Consider the following 21,016-nt stretch of genomic DNA (forward strand, 5'->3'; position numbering starts at 1 on the left):
TGTAATCTGTTAGATTCTAAACTTATATGCAATGATTCTCTTGTAATGACTATGCACAAAAGTCACAGAGACTCGACAACATACATTACAAAGTATTCCAATGGAGAGAAATTCCATGGAAACGAAGTCTCACATTCAAAGTACATTCCTTTGAACATCCTTCTTGCATTAAGTTTTCTAATATTACATAGATTTTATTATTAACTTCCACTTATGGCAACATTTCCATATTCTCATTTTGACTATCACTTCTGAACAAGAGTTACCTCTTCTCAGAGTATGTCAATATGGTCCTTCCAAAATTCAAAATATACTTCCAACTGTCCATAAGCAACCAATCTTTGGCGAACCTTAGATTGTCCTTAACAGTTGTTTAACCACTTTATTCATATCCGGTTATATTCCTTTTTCCCTCTTAATTCCCTAGGCATTTCGAAAAATTAGAACACGAAAATATTATAGCATATGCAATCGATCCTATACCCGAAGCATATGAGACACGATTCATAATGTATTACATAAAGACATGATACTTGATCAGTCTTTTGCTATAATATTTCTATTTGCCATGTTCTCACAATTCGAACTATGAAGAGGGATGTCGTAATCATAATCGAATTTGAGAACGTAATTAACATTTCCATATATATAGAATTTCCTTATGTTGAACCATTCCAACATAGCATTCATATATATCCTTGACTAAATTTGATAAAAATCTCAATCTAAGCTTTTAGATTTGAAATGAAGTATAAATTCCTCTCCCTTAATTATAACAAAACAACTTTTCAAACCCTGCAACTTTGTGAATTGAAACTTTTGTTTTCTATAATTAACATTGCTAACTTGCAACACTTAGCGTAATAATTGTGTTCCCACTAGCATCATAATTACATTCTTATTAGCATAACACTTATGCTCCCACTAGCTTTGACATGTACTCAGAAATCAACTGGACTTCTAGAAATCAATACTTATGGACTTTCTTACCAAAGTTCAGATTTCTGATACGAGATGCTTCGATAAGACTTTATCTAGGCTTCTCAAGCTCATACACCTTCCCTTAGATAGCTCACATGTGTGTCTAAACAATTTTAGAACTTACAGCAATAAGTCCCAAATGTTTAAACCTTTTCCATTTCTCACAATTCAGACTATGAAGAGGGATGACGTCATCATAATCGAATTTGAGAATGCAAATAACAATTGCTATCTCCTTAAGTTCTACTTAGTAAAAGTGTTTCCTCACAATTATTTTCATGAATTGGAGAGAAACCTTGACACTTAGATTTTTATGGTGTATGTGTTCCTATCCATGTGAATTTGTCATAATCATAATCACAAGACAAGGTTAGTGACAAATCCAAACTCATATGGACTTAACTTGTTTAATCTTAATTTCTTGCCACCTGGCAGCACAAGGGCCTACCATTGCTTCCAAGTTGTTATGCAAACAACTGAGAAATCATAGAACTCACATGCATAGTCAACTTTAACTGGAATGGGCACAGAAACAAGAATATGTCAACACGATAGGTTACAAACCTCAAGTCGTGTGCTACCGATAAACAATAGGTTTTATTCTTGATTAGTTCTTGAAACTTGTCAAGATCCTTGAGACTCCCACTGACCTCTTGACATATAAGACTCTCTTTTCAAGAACCATTCCTTGAAAAACAAATATTCAAGAGTTAGTGCGGATTCTTATCAAGACAAAAACTCCACACAATTGGTCTTAGTTGGTCTTAGTTCGTCTTTGTTTTATCCAAAATATCACAACTTACCAATTTCAAATGTACAAGAGTAAGAAAACATTTTACTCTACATTCGAAGAGTGTTATAAACCTTCTTAAGATTATGTCACTCTAATACTTGATTTTGGAACGAAGTATGATTTATCTTCTTGATTTAACCATTTTAACAATTCACGATTCCTCTTTTTAGCCATACAAATTGTAACGCCCGCATATTTGGGCTTGTCAACTTAGAGACAATGAGCGTCAAAAATGAGTTTTTGATGGAAGATTATTTAGAAGGATTAATCTTAACCAAGTTGTAGTATATGTTACAAGGGTTCCGTACATATAAAGAACGCCGAAATCCGAGTTATAACAAAGAAGTTATGATCTGTCGAAGTTTTACGGCAAAACCGGCACGGCACCGGGAATCGTAAAAAGTGATTTTTTGATAAACTACTTTTTAGCCTTAGAGATCTAAATTAAAGTTGTATTATACCTTAAACCGAGAACATACATAAAAAGAACGCCCAAATCTGACTGCGTATGAGGAAGTTATGAATTTTCTAAAATTTGGCATAGAAGTGCACGGCCCGAAACTCGAATTTTAGTTCGAGCGGTTTTTGGCCTATGCGACCTAAATGAGAGTTGAAGATCTCATTAATAGGAACTCAACGATAAAAAGACAGACGAAAATGGAGTCCGTATGAAGGAGTTACGAATTTTTCACGATCATTTAGCAATATAATCTCCTCCTACTGTTAAATTTAAGATCGGTTGAGAATTAGCCGATGGAGTCAAAATGAAAGTTGTAGATCTTGCTTTTACCTACACGTGGATATAAATAACGTCGAAAACAGAGCTCGTATGCGAAAGTTACGGGGTTTAGAAGTCGGTATGGTGCTGCTGCAAAAGGGGTGACGTGGCACAATGTAGGCCACACACGTTTTGCCACCAGAATGGTGACATCTGGCACTGAACTCGGCGATTTGGAGGCTAACTCGATGATTTTTGGTGATTTCCAGCCTATAAATAGAGGTGTCGGGTTCCCCTCATTCTTCACACCTCCCAACTTCAATTTCTCTCTCTAAACTCTCTCTGTAACCCCCTAAACCCCCTAGCACCTGAAGGAAGCCCCGAGGCTCCCAAAGGCTCCGAGAAAAGAACTTTTCGGCTCAGAAACGCTGCTCCAGTGAAGCCCGGTTTTTAATAAAAACCCGCTGTAAGTGAGTTATGCTTACCCTACTTTAAGTATAACTTATGTTTAAGTTCATTATCGTTATTATGAACTTATAAACATGATTTATCACTGATTCCAAGTTGTTATACTGATTGATCTACTTACTAGGATGATGTCTAGGCTGTGATTTAGTGAGGTGTTTAAAGTGGGATTTCCAAACAGTATACTTCGTATACCAAACGGACCCTACCTCCGATATGATCCTACCTGGTTGTTCCTTACTTGATTGATCATGAAGTAGACTTTGAGTTAATGATGAATCTAGACTGATAATTAGTCGCAATAAAGATTAGACTAAAATTTAGCAATAATAATGCTAGGTTTCGTCGAAGGAAAATAGATTTGTTAGAAGCGAAGCGCTGCCCGAGTTTGGAATCATCACTTTAACAAGTAAGTGCATAGTTACTTTCATCTCACACATAGATATGAAGTATTTTATATAAATTACGTGCTATGTATGCATATTGTCTGAATACTTGCTGTCTATGTTGGATGAACGATTTTATACATGTTTTAAATTATTTAAACTGTATATGTATTTTATATTTACAAAATATGTAGGGTAAAACATGGGTAGATGAAATATGAGTTGGCTGATGAGATGAGAGGTGATATAGACCATGAGATAAGGGTGAGAGGCGAACAACGAGAGAAGCTGTCACACCCCCAAACCAGAACGGCGGAATCGTTTAGGGGCGGAGGACGTCATGTACAGTATCATATCAATGCATAATGGTAAACAAGCAACAACATCATCCATTGCATTAATAATATAATTTAATACAAGTGTCTTCTGTATATACTTTGGAAGACACTAAAAAATATGAATCAAAATAAAAGACGAGTCTTGAACATGCTCCGTCTTCTCAAAACCTGGTTTATTGTACCTGTCTACTGGTGACCTGAGAATACAAGTTATTTTGAAAGAGTACATCAGCATTAAAGCTGGTGAGTTCATAAGTATATTAGTGTCAAATGTTTGTATAAGTTTGAAGAAAATGTTTGTAAGTGTTTAATGTAAAGTTTGTATACTTCCTAGAAAATCCTATATTTTCTACTAAAATGGAGAGTAGTCTTCTACCAAGACCGACTGTTCTGTATGTTTGTTCTTTTGAAAAAGTGAGTGTTTTCCCAAGTGTATGACTATTAATACCAAAAAATAGTTTATATTACATTTTATGTGAGAAGATCGCTATATGAATGTAATGGGAAAATGACAGTGTACAGTAATGTTGTAGAAATTAACTACTGATGTACTAACTACCTTAAAACCAATTTGTTTAATTAAGGTCAAAATGTGATGTGGTTATAACCATACTGATTGACTAGTGTTTAACACGACGACCTGTTGGCGTCAAAACTAATGTGACATTTGTCACCCCTTGGCCTGCCGGCCAAACTGTAGCGAACAGTCGGGATGCGGGATTGTCAGACCCATATAGATCTATACACACAATGCCCGCTCTCCCTCCAGGAGACTCTGGTTACAAAACGCGACCTAACAAGGATATTGCTAAGCCGTGAAGTAGTGGTTTCACATTAAAGTTATCTTGTTCTTGTAAAAGTATGTATGTTCCTTTCTGTTTTTGTTATTATATGTTTATTTCTGTTCTAATTATTGTATGTTTGAACTGACTCATGTAAGTTTCATTGTTCTAGAATTAGTAAGTAGTAATCCTCTAAACTATACCTATTATAGTTTACTAGTAGTGTTGATTGAATGACTGAGTATGTTTGTACACTTTTGCTAACCAAAAGTGTTGAACTGATTCAAGAACTTTTATATCTATACACATATACTTAATACATAACTAAGATTCAAACGACCCTCGGACAAACAACCGAATACTCTAAGTCCACAACCAAACAAGGAACAGGAAATAAAGTGAGTTATAGTCCTAAGCCCTTTCAACCTTACTTATATAACTATATCTATATAGACATGATTTTGACAATATATATAAGTTTAAAAAGAGTTTAATAAAGAGTTTAGCATATAAAAGGGTTTTAACCATTTGAATGGTTATAGATGACTTGATATGAGTTTATAAATTGTTTTGAAATAGTTTGTTTGATAACACAGTTTGAAGTATAAGAGATCCACTTGTTTTGATAGTTATAAATCACATGTGATTGATTCGATAACTATAATGTTTTCTACTTGTATTCTCCCCATAAAAGCATTTAAAATCCTTTAAAAGATACGTTAGGGGTATGAACTCACATGGTAGAAGAGACGATTTGATGAAAACGATACTTTGCTCGGGCAGCACTTCGACCGGAAAGACGTCGATTTCTCGGAAATCTCAGGAACTTCGGGACTTCGGGCTTCCGTCAGGGCTTCGACACGTAACCGGGGCGTCGGGGTAGTCTCGGGATGCTTAATACAGAGTAAAAGTAGAAAAGTAAGTAGAGTTGAGCAGCCTAAACCCGAGACCTTCGGTTTCTATTTATAGGGAGTGATTTTGGAGCTCACGTCGTGAGCATGGAGTGGCTCACGTCGTGAGGTCGATCCTATCCATCTGCTAACTCGACTTTTGACAGCCCAACGTTGGACCCTATCCATCCCTGGCTCACGTCGTGAGCTTCAGGCTCACGTCGTGAGTCCTCTGACAGGGTGGGAATTCGTGTCCCGAACTTCGGAAATTCATATATCTTGCATACGAGTTCTGATTTTGACGTTCTTTATATCCACGCGTAGGTGATATTATGCTCTACAACTTTTGTTTAGACTCCGTCGGCTAATTTTGAATTTTCTTTTTAATATTATATTTTTAACAGGCCGGGACTGGAAACGTCTGTTAAAAATTCATAACTTCTTTATCCGACGTCCGTTTTCGTCTGTCTTTTTACCATTGAACTACTATTGTGGAGATCTTCGATTCTCGTTTAGGTTGTGTTGGCTAAAAGTCAATCGATCTCTATTTCGAGTTTTTTAGCTGTCTACTGCTATATCTGAAACTTAGAAAAATCATAACTTCCTCATACGAAGTTAGATTTGGACATTCTTTTTATATACGTTTACGGTTTAATGATATCTACGACTTTCATTTAGATACCTAAGGCTAAAAAAGCATTTTATTGAAATTTCGCGTTTTCTGCTTAACAGTGTTTTACCGGTTTTGTTGCGGATCTTTGGTTGGTCATAACTTCTTCGTTATAACTCGGATTTTAGTGTTCTTTATATTTCTGAAAACCTTGTTATGATACCTATCACTTTATATATCCCAATTAAGATTTTTGAACATTTCATTTTTGACGCTATTCTTATTATTTCAAAAATAGGTTACAATACTTGGCTTTAGATCATTACATTGACTTGAAAAATATCGGGTTGTTGCAGAAGCCTTTTACCCAAGCGTTGGCCCCGTCATCTAGCAGAGTATGGATGACAACCACGGACTATTCTAGACAGTCCAGTGGAACACTAGCAGGCTCGCAACCTGTAGGTGTTGTGAACGATGTGTTCACCGGTGTACTCTAAAAACCCATTGACATGTATTGCGAGTGGACTCTCTAAAACGATATTGTCAATAAACAAGATAAACCCTGGCGACTATGAAGACTTAGTGCCTAAACCCTGGTAGCTGCGCCTAGAAGACAATATCGGCAGCTGCGCCTAAATAGAGAATGTCATAATTCTGGCAGCTGTGCCTAAATGATAATATTAGCAGCTGTGCTTGACAGCTGTGTCATTGACAACAACGGACTTCGTACCTATTCCTTAGGATAATTCTTAGGAATAAATGAATGAGAAATAGCTGATTCTTAGGGTAAATCCTTAAGAGTAAAGAAGATAATGGGGATGGGTAATTAGGTTGATTGTTTAATGATTAAACATAATTATATTATTGTGGGTTGAAAATCCTATGTACTCACCAGGTTTCCCAACCTGACCCACTCAAGCTTATTTGTATCACAGGTGTCGATATGAAGCTACTTTACACTGAGAGATTTAAAAGAGATGTAGATCACTAATGTTAATGAATGTAAGTTCTGTTTATGCTTATGTTTTTGTATTGACGACGACATCCCAAATGTTTTAAATGAATAAAATACATTTCTTCGGAAATGCTTTGATAAAGTATGTATCATGTATTTTCTAGGAACAAATTCCGCAATATTTTTATTAAAAGGGTACTCTGATTTTTATAAAGCATAAACAAAATCGGTCTTTTCTGGCCGTGAAAATGGGGATGTCATACAAATGCACTAAGATGTCCTTAGAGGATCAATTGTGATATGGTTTTATAATCACAAAGATAATCATAAAACACGATACTCAAGTACTCTCCCATCTTCTCAGATTGGAGAAACTTTTATCTTTCTGCCTAATTTGATTTTTCTTATTCGTCCTGCCATACATTGAAACTTTTCCAATGTTCAGAATTATACTTAAACTTGTAAGCATAACCATATTTACTAAACTTTAGTAAATCATGATGAATAGTCTTATCGTTCTTTATGGTGGACCTGACCAGCGCACACCCAGTGTACCCGATCCCCTAGTCCTTCACTTGACTCACATATTCATGTGAACAAGGAATTAGTCTTAATTTCCCAAAGACGAAAATTCTCATTCATCATACAACACCAGTTGCATGATTCCAAGTTTCTGTCCAATTGAAACCCGGGTGATGAGAATCTTTCCTTATTTGGTAAATTTTGACACTACCACAAACGAAAGAATCAAGTTCATTTTCCCAATATTGCTAGAAACATACAAACATCAATTTTTCACAAATGCCATTGTAAGGAGATATAAGATAAGAAAAAATCAACAAAAATTTTATTTATTTATAAAATACGGAAAAAAACTTTTCCTTACAATGCAATTACATATGAAAACTATGTTGTTATCTATTCCTAAGCAATCTATCATAACTCTTAAGCAACAGCTCAAAATTCCGATCATCGAATCAGGCGATTGAAATCCATCTCTACATGATCAGAATCAACTTACTCTTCCTTTAAGCTTCCTTTTGTTTCTTTGATCCTACAAAACATCAAAATGCAACCTTGTCACATCATGTCTTAAGAATCATAAATTAGGAACTTACTAGAGTTAGATAGTGGACTTACCTGAAGTAGAGTCAAACCTTTTTGACTTTACCTTCTCTTAGATCCTTCAGGTAGTCAGGACAGCTTCGCATCCAATGTCCCTTTAAATGGCAGTAGAAACAAGTGGATTATTTGGCATTTGCACATGGAACTATCTCAGAACTGGCTTTTCTCTTATGGACAAATCTTTTTACCATAGCCAATTCCCTTCCGATAGGAGAAGGGATCCTTCAATAAAATTTGCTTGACCATTGTGCCAAATCATTGCTGATTCAACAGCAATAAGCAAATATGCAAGATCGATAAGGGTCATGTCGTGATCTCTCATATAGTAATATTTAACAAACTGACTATACGACTCGGGATGTGACTGAAGAACCCAGTCAATAGCCAACTTCCTAGGGCAGACGACACCGAACATTCCCAGCTTGTCAATGTGTGACTTCATATCCAAGACATGTGCACACACGGACCTTCTATCTTGGTATTTGCTAGACAATAGGGCTTGAGTGACCTTGAACTTTTCAAGTCTTCGAACTTGTGGGTCAGGGAGAATTATTGGAGGAGGTGGAGGAAGTGAAGTATGATATTGTGGAATATCATGTTCATGTGGAAAGCTTTTTTCAAAAGATTTGGGAAGACCATAGTTGTCTGAACTAGACATCTATAAGGGAGAAATTCAAGTTAGTTGATTTAAGTCCTTAATCTAACACCCAAATGAAATATTAAGGCTAGGACCCAACATAATATTTTACAATTCGGAAGAGGGATGCCGTAATCCAATTGCAAAATATTTGATGGTAGGTAAATGACGATTTACCAATTTCCACCATGAAAAGCGAAATTGATTATTAAGTTTTAAATGCATTGAAATTTTTAGATCCTTTGATATTCATTAAACTTTTCAATGACATGTTTAAATCTCGATTGTGCCGTTCAAGTTTGTGACTGGGATACCGAGTATCACAAACAAGGTGTGAATAACCATGTAAATTAGCTTGGTACACCCAATGTTACAAATCACCTAATCAATGTGTCGGTTAACCACACACACTCCATTGATCTATGATTAACATTAAGCTACCCTTTGCCACGCACTGTCAGTCCTAGATTAGTGTGCCGGTTAACCATACACGCTCCACTAACGACTTAACAAGGTGCAAAGTGCAATTTCATGGGATAGCACCATATTCACATTTTCCTAAAGTAACTAAGATTGGGAATTTAATAAAAGTTTAGTTACTTTATAATTATCATTATACTTTTAACGAAAATTAATGTCCTATCATACCCATTCGGCTAACGACCCTCCACCAGTCAAGGAAGCGGTGGGTGAGAGTGGACACCCATTAAACTGTCATTTTGTAGGCAGTAACCTTATACCCCCCTTATAGACCAGCTTCGTGAATGAGGTCTACTAACGATAAGACTGATTTGTCTTAAACATATATATATATATATATATATATATATATATATATATATATATATATATATATATAATTATTAAACTTATAATAATATAATAGTGTAAGGGTTTTGAATTTTAACTTTTAAAACTCTAGGGTTTGGAATTAAAGTATTCAAAAATGAGACTTTACAAATTCCAAAACTTGAGGGCAAGTTTTGAAACTTGTCAAAACTTTTGGTTTCCATAAATTATGAGTTTAATGTGGTTTTTATGAAAAACTTTTCATGTTCCATAATTTGAGGACAAGTTATGGAAGACTTTAAAACCATTTAAAATGACTCTTAAAAATGAGACCTTTCATTTTCCATAACCTATGAGTTTTAATAACCTTTTAAAAGAAAACATTTTCATTTTCCATAACTTGAGGACAAGTTATGGATTTCATTAAGGCAATTAGATCATATTTTTAACTAACAAAAATTATCAAATAATTTATTCATGATCTAACTAAACTCATAAGTCAAGATAATTCACATCATCAATCTTCAAGAAATTAGCCTAATGATATAAAATAATACAAATCTTGAAATTATGACAATTATCTTTTAATTGGACAAGCATGATCATTACCTTATGAAAAAACAGATTTCATGGTTCAAAAAACAGTTTGGGTAAATGATCCTAATCCAATTTTTCGCCAAAACTCGAAATTCTGCACACTGGAGCACCTACTCGACGAGTTCATGAACTGGACTCGCCGAGTTCATGCTTTACTGAGTGGACTCGTCGAGTTATTTCATGGACTCGGCGAGTTCATCAGACAGAATGCAGTAAATCGATTTTTTCAACTTTGAAACTTAAGCAAGCATCAAATATAATAGAAAACAACCCTAGGCTCTGATATCACTGTTGGGTTTAGTATACTACAACATCCTATGGTGCACATACAACCCTAAATGCTTTGGATCTATGTTTTCTCGAATTATACATGCAATATTGTTTCCAAAGCATTAAGCCTACAACTAGCATGCAATTGAGATAAACAACATAAAATACTAGTTAGGAGTTTACATCTTTATGTAGCTTATAGAACTTGTTGTATTTGGCCTTTAAGAACTTAGTGCCCCAAATGTTGCACCTCAAATGGTTCACAACACACCTTGGACAAAGGATTACTTTTGAGAGAGTTTATACACACTTAAATCGGTTATGGCTCTCCAAGAACACTCTAGCAAAAACTTGTGCAACCAATTTTAGGCTATAGGGTGTCATATATATAGTGTAGGAATCCAAGAGTCATGGGTAAACCCTAATCCATACACTTGGGCTTATTATCCATGATCCATGATTCAAGTGGGCTAACTCTTTATGGATTCATCCATAAACTTAGTCCATCATGTATCATAAGCCCAAAGCATATATATAACTAATTTACATAAGTAGTCCCTATTAATTTAATTAGTCTCTTTTGATCACTAAATTAATTCCAGATTAATTCTTGATCAATACTAATTAAATCATATGATTTCATATTAATATATTAGAACTTATAATATATTAATAAATCATAACTAACCTCTTCTCAAAAGTCCATCCTATCAAATTGTCGTGGTGATATGCAACCCAAATGGACCATGCTACTATCGGGTCAAGTACATACCAATTAAAGTTATAGGCTTAGACACCTAATCCAACAGTCTCCCACTTGGATAAGTCTAATAACTATTATTGCAAGTACGACTCCACAACCCGACTAGAAATCGTAGCTCTTAAAAGCCGCTGTCGAACTCTGACCTAGTCAATGACGCGTCAATTAGATAAGGGATCATATATTCCTCAATTCTACAAGATATCATATGGACTAGTAGGTATATCAACTTCATAAGTATAATGTTTTTTTCTAAATTCCTACAATGTCATACGTACGTCAAAACAAATTAAATTTAGATAAGAAAACATTTACAATGGTATAATGATTGTGAATACAATAATTACTCTTTTCATAAGTTTCTTCACCAGAATTACATTTAATATCAAGAGTAAATTACACGAATGGTCCCTATGGTTTGGGGTAATTTGCAGGTTTGGTCCCTAACTTATTTTTTTAACTCAGAAGGTCCCTACAATTTGTTTTTGTTGCGCGCTTGGTCCCTATCTTACCTAAAAAGACTATTTTTCCCTTGATTTTTGAATTTATTTTAATAAAATGAGGTATGTAAGGTAAGGTAAGGTGAGGTGGAAGTAGGGTTGGGAGTGTGTTTATTTAAATAAATTAAAAAATAAAGGGCAAAATAGTCTTTTTAGGTAAGACTGTGGGGATGCCCCTCTACACCATATTTAATTATAAAGTTTGGATTGTCTTCAAATTCGCATATCCCTTAATACGAATCTTGTTGCCTATTCTGATGCAGACTGTGGGGGATGCCCCTCTACACGTCGCTCCACATCCGGGTATTGTGTTTTTCTTGGAGACAACCTCATCTCTTGGTCCTCCAAACGCCAATGTGTTGTTCCTTGTTCCAGCACGGAGGCCGAATATCGAGGAGTTGCCAATGCAGTTGGAGAAACAAGTTGGATCCGTAATCTTCTATGTGAGCTATGTTGCCCAACAACCAAAGCAACCATCGTTTACTGCGACAACATCAGTGTTGTGTACATGTCTGCAAATCCGGTTAATCATCGATGAATAGAACACATAGAGATTGATATACATTTTGTTCGTGACCAAGTTGCTCGGGGCCAAATACGTGTACTTCATGTGTCTTCTTCTGCTCAGTATGCCGACATCATCACCAAAGGACTTCCGTCATCCCTTTTTTCAGATTTCCGATCCAATTTAAACATTTATATCCCCGTTCAAACTGCGGGGATGTTAGTGTTAACGTCTGTATTCCATGTATAGTCCATTATTATATATTGTGAATAGGCCCATTAGAGTTGTATCGCTCAGTATATATTCATGTATTAGTGTGAGACCCATTTATTATATGAGTTTATATATATATATATATATATATATATATATATATATATATATATATATATTAAATTTTAACAATTTGAAAAGTTTGAATTTATAAGAAAAATGAGAAAAAATTTGAATTATTAAAATTAATGAGGCTTTAATATATTGAATACATTATATATATAAACTCTTTCTAATAAATACTTTACATATATATTACCTTATATATTAAATGTGGAATTTTAACTTAATAAAATGAAAAATACAATAAAATAACAAGTGGAAAATAGAAAATTCAAAAATTCTAGAAAATGCTATGTATCCAAATGAAAGAGAAGAAGACACGTGAGTTTATTTATTAGGGAGGATTGTATCCTATATTCAATCAACAAAGTCATTTGACATATTAGTATCGAATTTGTTTAGGTGCTCAATAAGGTTGAGCTGATGCAAGCTATAGATGGCCAAATAATTTTTGATGCTAATTGTTTCTGCCGTGTTGCTGCAATTGATATCTAGGATATTTGGTCTGCTAAATATGGAATTTCCGTAAGTAAAAGGGCAATGTGAAAATATTTACTTTAAGTGTATGTCTATTCTCATATGTGGGTTTCTAGCGGGTATAGGAAATTCAAAACAGACCGAATACTTGGATGTGTGATTTATGCACTGCTTTATTGACAGAGTAATCTCTGTTTTCGATAGCCGCTAGTCAACCAGCCTTTTTAATGCTATTGTCATATTTACAAAAAAATAAAAAAAATAAAAAGAAAACTACTAGTATACTGTGAACCATGTAAATCTCCGTGTTCTTTTATTCTTTCTTTGCATATTGTATTAATTTGTGTATGTTGACGGATTTAGCTAACACAAACATACATTTAATAACATAACTCATACTCCTTTGCAATAAGTTATATATGGACCTATAAATTATACTACTTTGCAATAAATTATATATGGACATATCTTTCCATAGAACTCGGATAAGAATTAATAAATTTCTGTCACTTGCTTACATAGAACTCGATAATCCGACCACCTCTTCTAAACTTTGGGTACGACACATATGGTTAAATTGTGGCATAGTGTATGGCCCTTGAAATAAGCTCTTATAGATAAATTTATATGCAGCTTGCGTTAGGTGTAGTCCATCCCAATTGGCATACGTATGTGGTTGAAGACATAAATTTGAAGAGGGGTGTGCACATGGTACGGATGAGTTGTAGTTAAACGGCCCTCCACCACCACAACATGCCTTTAAAGCTCCATTTGTGAATCCTACAACATATAAATGATCTTGTAAGCATCACATGTGGTAAGGTCAACCATTAATATATATAGCCCATATTGATATATTTTGTACAATATCTAAGTGTCAATCCCAGAGCTTATCAATTATCATAACATTACAAGTTTTAATGTTATTGCATGGGCTCGAAACTAAGATGTGTTGTTATGTACCATATTTCTTTGGAGAGCGAAAGATTTGCATGGCAGCATTATAGTAGTCAGCATAGATGATTATGGCATCAGGATGACGCTCTCTGATTTTGTTTAACTCTATCTGTAGAAGTTCATTGTGATACAAAGCAAGCTTATTCAACCGGATAATGCAGCCAGTTGAATTATCATACTCCCCTTTATCAGAGCCATAATACATTGTTAAATACACCGGAGAGCATCCAATTGGTAGGTTTCCTGGTACAAGTAATGTCTTGGCCCCTAGATCAATAAGTTCCTGTGTTTCCAATATAAATACGAAGTTAATTAAGCCAGTCTCTTAAGAACTCCTTGGTTTACAGAGGTATACGATGAAGACATAAAAAGCAAATGTGCATCATCTTACATTAACTGCTGAGCCGATGGCCTCAATAACAAATGGAATGTATGTTTCAACCTCATCGATAGACTTTCCTGCTTGTAATGCATGATTGTAGTCGTTTCCTCCAATCTCACCCATGAGTATCAAAGAACGTTCAATTAAGTGCTTACAATCTGCAACAGTTACTAACATATAAGTCGATATTTTTGGGATGTGTGGACCTAGCTAGGAAAGTAGAAAACTAGAAATCGATCCTTAATTTTGTGGATATTTAAGTGCATGCTGGTTTGATTAATTGATTTGTTACCTTGAACATTGAGACAAATAGATTGCAACGATTGTTTGAACCAACCCAACTGAACTCTTAAAGATGAGTTTGTTAAAGGATTATCAACCCCTCTGGCTGCATGGAATGAAGAATCCAATGCAGTTGCCCCCGCTACTGCAAAATTTACTCCTTGTCGGGATTCCATCAGGCGGTTTCCCTTGGCACCAACAAATGGTCGTACCAATGGTAGCCTGATGCCTTCAGCTTCACAAATAAAAACAACCATTTCATGCTTTTTGTAATCCGTATATATTACAAAAAAGAATTTGTATATAAAAATTTGATATTTTTTTTATTATTTTTAGGTATGTAATTAGTTAATTAATTGGTTTGGCCTTTACTTTCTATCCTCTCTTGCTCTCCCAAGCATATTTGCATAAATATCGTGTTATTGAAAAAAAAAAAATAATTACTATATTTGGTCGACTTACTTGTTCTTTGTTATATCAACTATAAAAATAATGGTAAACCGTTCCATGATGTGCTAGAGTTGAACTCTCGACATCGTGTGTGGTATTTCATTCCCAGGCTCTACAACCAATTATATCAACTATAAAAGTCCACTACCACCAATTATATTTGTTTGCCTTTTACAAAATACGAAATTTGTAGGCCTCACAACGAGTTATTCGTAAATCGTAATTATCTAGAAAGGCAAGAATAGGTAGGCCCTACGTAACATTATTGCCTTTGTCAGGCACATTGACCAACACTCATAGATTATGTAAAATGATGATCATTCAGATCATCACCATAATTCAAGATTGTTGCAGTTTTCACTTTTCATAGATGCAGAAATCAAGAGTCTACACATGATATATATACATGAAATAGAGGAGCAAAGTGAGATGCCGAAAGTGCTTACCAATGAAATCAATGATGAGACGGCCATTGGAGCAACGACCGGTGGGCATATGAAAAAAGGTTTCACCATACGGGGGTAAAAAGAAATGGAGTGGCTGTTCATTCTGGATCGAGTCAAGTCGTTTTAGGTTACCAGTATCTGCCAGGGAGTCCCCAAAACTGATGATTGAAGTATAGCATCCACTTGCATAAAAGGTACAAGTCCATAATAGCTGTAAAGTAATGAAGCCTGATATAAAGGAGAACGAAAATGAAGAAGAAGGATTTGACATTGAAGAGTATTGTGGTAATCCGTTTGCCTTTCATCTATTTATATTTACTGCAACTACCTAACAAGCAATGCAACTGAGTTATGTGAACTTACATCATTGCCCTTGTAGGATATATGTCGACAGGCAATTTTGTCCGCTAATAGATATTGAGCAAGAAAAATACAAACCTATGACTATTTGAATAAAACACAATGTATATTTTCACAATATATAAAAAAACTTGCGAACCTATTTGATATCATTTGGAAAGTAAATTAAAGTTTTATTATTGTGAGACCCGCGTATTACACGGGTTTATTAAAAATAAAATTTTAATATCAATATATAAATATGAAATATTTTATAATATAATACTTTACATAACATAATGTAATCTTCTGAAAATTTGCAAAAGAAACTAAATCGTTTGAAGTATTTATGAAAATTTATTACCAAATTAATAGGATGATTTTATTTCCTTATAGAACCATTACAATTTTATGGAATTTTATTTTAAGAAAATAGAAATCCCTAAAAAATGACAAGTGGAAAATAAAATTTTTAAAATTCTCACAAAATGACAAGTATCAAAATGAAGGAGAATATGACATGTGTCAAAAAAACCTTCATTAATTAAAGATGCTTCCTTTCATATATTTAGTTGCGTGGAAAAATAAAAGGTTATATCCATCCCAATTAAAAGCAAATTAAGACGGTATTTAGCAAAGATTAAAAATATAAATTTTTTGATTTATTACCGGTTCCACACCGATATAAATCAAAAAGTTCGGATAAAGGCTTTTTAAAAAATAGTTTATAGCTGTTTGGAACCTCCAATAAGTTATTTTTTGATAAGTCACTTACCTCTTACTTATCAAAATTCTTTATTTCACCATTCAAAGAAATTAACAAATATACCCCTTAACCTAAACCTACATCGACACAAAAACATACGCTATAAGTTAATAAGCTTATAGCGTTTTGACACCGGATAAGCTTAGCCAAACACTTTTTAAAAAACTCTGTTTTTGATATTGTTATAAGTCAATAAGCTATACGTTAAAAAGTTAAAAGTGATTTTAAATAAGTTTTGCCAAACACCTCTTAAATAAATAATTCTATAAGTGATATTTTTTTTGTCTACTTTTAGTCGCGGGGGAGGGGGGGGGGATTTCCGTGTTTTATGGGGGAATAAACTTTGAAGTCACCTGTCTTTTTAGTCATTCTAACCTATATTAGTCAGTTTCATGTGTCACTTACAATATTTTTCCATTTAAAAATAAAAATCAAAATAGGTGAGATTTGTTAACGCACAACGAGTCTTTCTTTATATCGACATACATTCTAAATCCTCTCAAAAAGGGTATATAACTTCTAAATCAATGAAATATTACCTCTGTTCCTAAGTCTTATCTATGTGGCTGCAAACCCCTCTTCATATTTCTCTTCATCTCTTCAAAAAATCATGAACTTATCTGTTTTCTTATAAATTCATTCCAACCCAGTTGGGGTTTTTGTAACTTTCATCTCTCAAATCCTTTTCTTTCTCGAAAATAAAAAAGAATACGTGTTTCCTTTTTTTTCAGGGGGGGGGGATTTCCGTGTTTTATGGGGGAATAAACTTTGAAGTCGCCTGTCTTTTTAGTCATTCTAACCTATATTAGTCAGTTTCATGTGTCACTTACAATATTTTCCATTTAAAAATCAAAATCAAAATGGGTGAGATTTATTAACGCACAACGAGTCTTTCTTTATATCGACATACATTCTAAATCCTCTCAAAAAGGGTATATAACTTCTAAATCAATGAAATATTACCTCTGTTCCTAAGTCTTATCTATGTGGCTGCAAACCCCTCTTCATATTTCTCTTCATCTCTTCAAAAAATCATGAACTTATCTGTTTTCCTATAAATTCATTCCAACCCAGTTGGGGTTTTTGTAACTTTCATCTCTCAAATCCTTTTCTTTCTCGAAAATAAAAAAGAATACGTGTTTCCTTTTTTTTCGGGTAAATGACTTTATTACTTAAGAATTAAAAGAATTAGAAGGTAATAGCTATGCAGCCATCTTCATCCATCTGTAACTTTAGAAACCAATAATGTCATCAAATTTGAATGCAAATTGACTAACTTCGCATTTGAATCCAACTCTAAATGTTTTAGTTTTGATGGGTATTATTCGATTCTCTCTAGTTTTCTGCAGTGCGAAAGAAAAGTTGAGAATTTTTGGGCTGGTGGGAGAAGGAAATCATTAAAAGTTGTGGGTTCATTAAGTTCATGAACTAGAGGTGCTTCGAGTACCAATAAGTTCTTCAATGAGTTTAATAAGTCTGTTAGGTTTCATTGCGACATGATTCCACTTGGGTTTACTTCTGATAAGCTTAGTTCAGGGAATATTAGTTGATTAAAAGATAATGGTGGTGTTTTGGAGGATGAAACATTGCCTTTGAGTGGTTCCGAGTCTAATGGTAAGAAAAAAGTGCTCATTTTGATGAGTGAGACAAGTGGTGGAGATCAGGCTTCTACTAAAGCAATTAAGTGGGTGTTTAATGAGAAATTTGGTGATAAATATGATGTTGTCTTGTTGAGGTTAGTTTCCATTATTCAAGAATGTGTTCTTTATGATTAAAATATATGTTTTTACTTTTCAGGTGTTTGTAACTGATCTATGGACAGATCACACTCCATGGCCATTTAATCAGTTGCCAATAAGTTATAATTTTTTGGTTAAACATGGATTGTCCGGGTGTGTTTGGTGGTCATGTCTCTCCGATTTTGAGTTTTAAATGGATTTTGAGAAAGGAACAAATGGTCAAAATGTGATTTTGACTTTTAAATGGAAAAATGCATAAGTGGCACATGAAATTGGATAATATATGTTAGTGGGACTAAAAAGACATATCATTTCATAGTTTATACCCTTATAAAGCATGAAAATAAATTAAGGGATTGATTTGGAAAATTTAAGATACATCGTTGGGCCAATGTGTCATTTCCCTTTTTAGTTAATGTGCTAACATAAAGTTGGTCACCTATATATTTTATTCTTCCCGAAAGAAAAAAGTACACCCATCATAGTGGCCTATCCTTTTTTTTGTATTTCATTCGATCATAAGGAGATATTCATTATGATGGAGGTACTTCTTTTTTCCCTTTCGGAAAGAATGAAATACATACGTGGCCATCCTTTTGTTGCAACATGTTCCTCAAATTTACGGATTCACAGGGGCCTCGGACCCTACTTAGTTGACTGACAATGACAAATGCTTCATTGACAAGTGCAATGAGGAGATGGAGTTTATAAAAAAAAGTATACGAATAAGTAAGTGAAGGCTTGGCTTACGTGCTCAACCCAAGCAGTAAGAAGTTATAAATTTAGGGCTATTGATTAATAGCGGAGGGAGTGGATGTCTAAAAGTCAGAAGATAACATTGTGCAAAGGGTACAAGACCAAAAGATGTCAATTAAGAATTAAATATGCCAACTAAGCATTAAATATGACAACTAAACAATCAATTAGTATAATGTGTAAATTGAACAAAACGTATAATTGTATGGAATATATGTACATATGTCATAATTCACTAGTATTTTTTTTTTTGTACTGACCAAACTTATATGGCGTTTTTTGAACAAATATGAAACTTAGTTACCTTCCTAAGACATTTTTCCGATCGGATAATATTAACCGGTAATATTATCTTAATCAGTCGGTTACTAAAATGTGTAATTTGAATAAAACATTTACTTGGATGATATTTTGTGTACAAAAGCCTTAGTTCACTAGTATTTTTTGTGTTCTAAAACAAATAAATAATCAAGGTTGAAATGTTAACATTTTCCTGCTTAAATTCTCATTGTATTTTCCGTTTATGGAAAACTAGACGAATATCACGAGTTGCACAAAATAAAAATATATAGTTATAATTTTTGCATATACATGTTAAAAAAAATGCCTCTGGCGTGTAGCTCGGTTGGTAAGGCATGGTGGAGACTTGTGTTGATAACATATAGGTTGTGGGTTCTATCCACGATACCCCCCATGATTCCCAGCCGTCGAGTGACTCAAAATATGCCCCCTCACCGAGTACTCTTGGAGGCTGGGTTCGATGGGGTTGGTTAGCATTGCCAACATCAACGTTTTGCCTTGACATGTTAAAAATAATAAGACATTAACTATAAAATAATAATTATTACACTAATTTGTAATTATATTGAGCCATGTTATAAAATACATCTATTAAAATCATATCAATAGTATCAATTCATGGTTTTTGTTTAAATAAACTAAACATAGTTTTCGATTTAGTGTTACAATTTAACGTTATGATTGATTAATTTAAAAATTACTTATTTATTGGTGTTTTAACTTCGATCATGATGATTAATTGATATATGAACCATTGTTTTTAAGTTAACACACCATAATTTCTTTTGTTAATTATTTAAAAACCATTTATTTTGAAAAACTTGAATTATAATAAATGTAACGTCCCAAAAATACCAAGTAAAAAATTCATTTTTAAACAACCCAAAACATTCATTCATTTGTTCAAAACACAATCAAAATGTAATATATTTATCAAACATTAGAGTGAATCATAAAAGTTAGTGCGAAATAAAACTCTAGGGGGATCAGTGCAATCCGTTTGGGCCCTTCTCTTTTGAACCAAAAGTACCTGAAACATTTAAACATAAAATTGTAAGAAAAAAACTTAGTGAGTTCTCCAAAATACCACATACCATACATATCAGTGGGCCAAGCCCGAGGGGTATATTTCAACCCATGTGAATGTTATGATCAACCCATAATCTTACAAACACTTTTGTTACTACATCCCAGCTATAGTCTTTCCTTTCATGATCAAATCATGGTCTTCCATAAAAGTGTGATTCAACTACAATCTTTCATACAAGTGATGTGATCAAACCACAGTCTTTCATGTAAGATTCACAAAGATAATCTAGCACCCTACATAGTATAGTGAGAAGACTCACCTCACACTCGAAATCAAATAGTCAAAGATCGAAGAGTCGAGAAATTGGTGCTACAAACCACCTAAAGAAACAACCAGGTCGAACCTTAGTCTACTCTATAAGCACTTAACCCTTAATCCCAAGAGCTTCAAAGCTAAGATCTGAACCTCCTCAAGGTCTTGATGGATAAAGTTTCCAACTTTATCCATTAAGACATCCCAATAAGTCAAGATCTCTAAAACTAAGGTCTTAATGGTTGTTCCAAATTTCATGGACACCAAACTAAGTCATGTAAAGCCACTTTCCAACCAACATTATGGTCTAGAAAACAAATAATGCACTCAAAGGCTCTGAAGT

The 21,016-nt window shown here is 34.0% G+C and overlaps 1 protein-coding gene across 1 annotated transcript; it reads right to left on the reverse strand.

Annotated features, from left to right (window-relative positions):
- Window positions 1–13,293: 13,293 nt before the first annotated feature.
- Window positions 13,294–15,737, reverse strand: LOC145106620 (GDSL esterase/lipase At1g28570-like). Its single transcript, XM_079043579.1, has 5 exons — window positions 15,432–15,737; window positions 14,546–14,770; window positions 14,263–14,411; window positions 13,878–14,154; window positions 13,294–13,694 (listed from the first exon to the last, which is right to left on the reverse strand). Exons 1-5 carry the CDS (start codon window positions 15,700–15,702, stop codon window positions 13,429–13,431), a joined length of 1,188 nt encoding a protein of 395 aa, XP_078899705.1. The 5' UTR covers window positions 15,703–15,737; the 3' UTR covers window positions 13,294–13,428.
- Window positions 15,738–21,016: the final 5,279 nt, after the last annotated feature.

The sequence above is a fragment of the Lactuca virosa genome, chromosome 4 (genome assembly GCF_052849685.1).
Source record: "Lactuca virosa cultivar CGN04683 chromosome 4, Lactuca_virosa_CGN04683_v6, whole genome shotgun sequence".
NCBI classification, from domain to species: domain Eukaryota; kingdom Viridiplantae; phylum Streptophyta; class Magnoliopsida; order Asterales; family Asteraceae; genus Lactuca; species Lactuca virosa.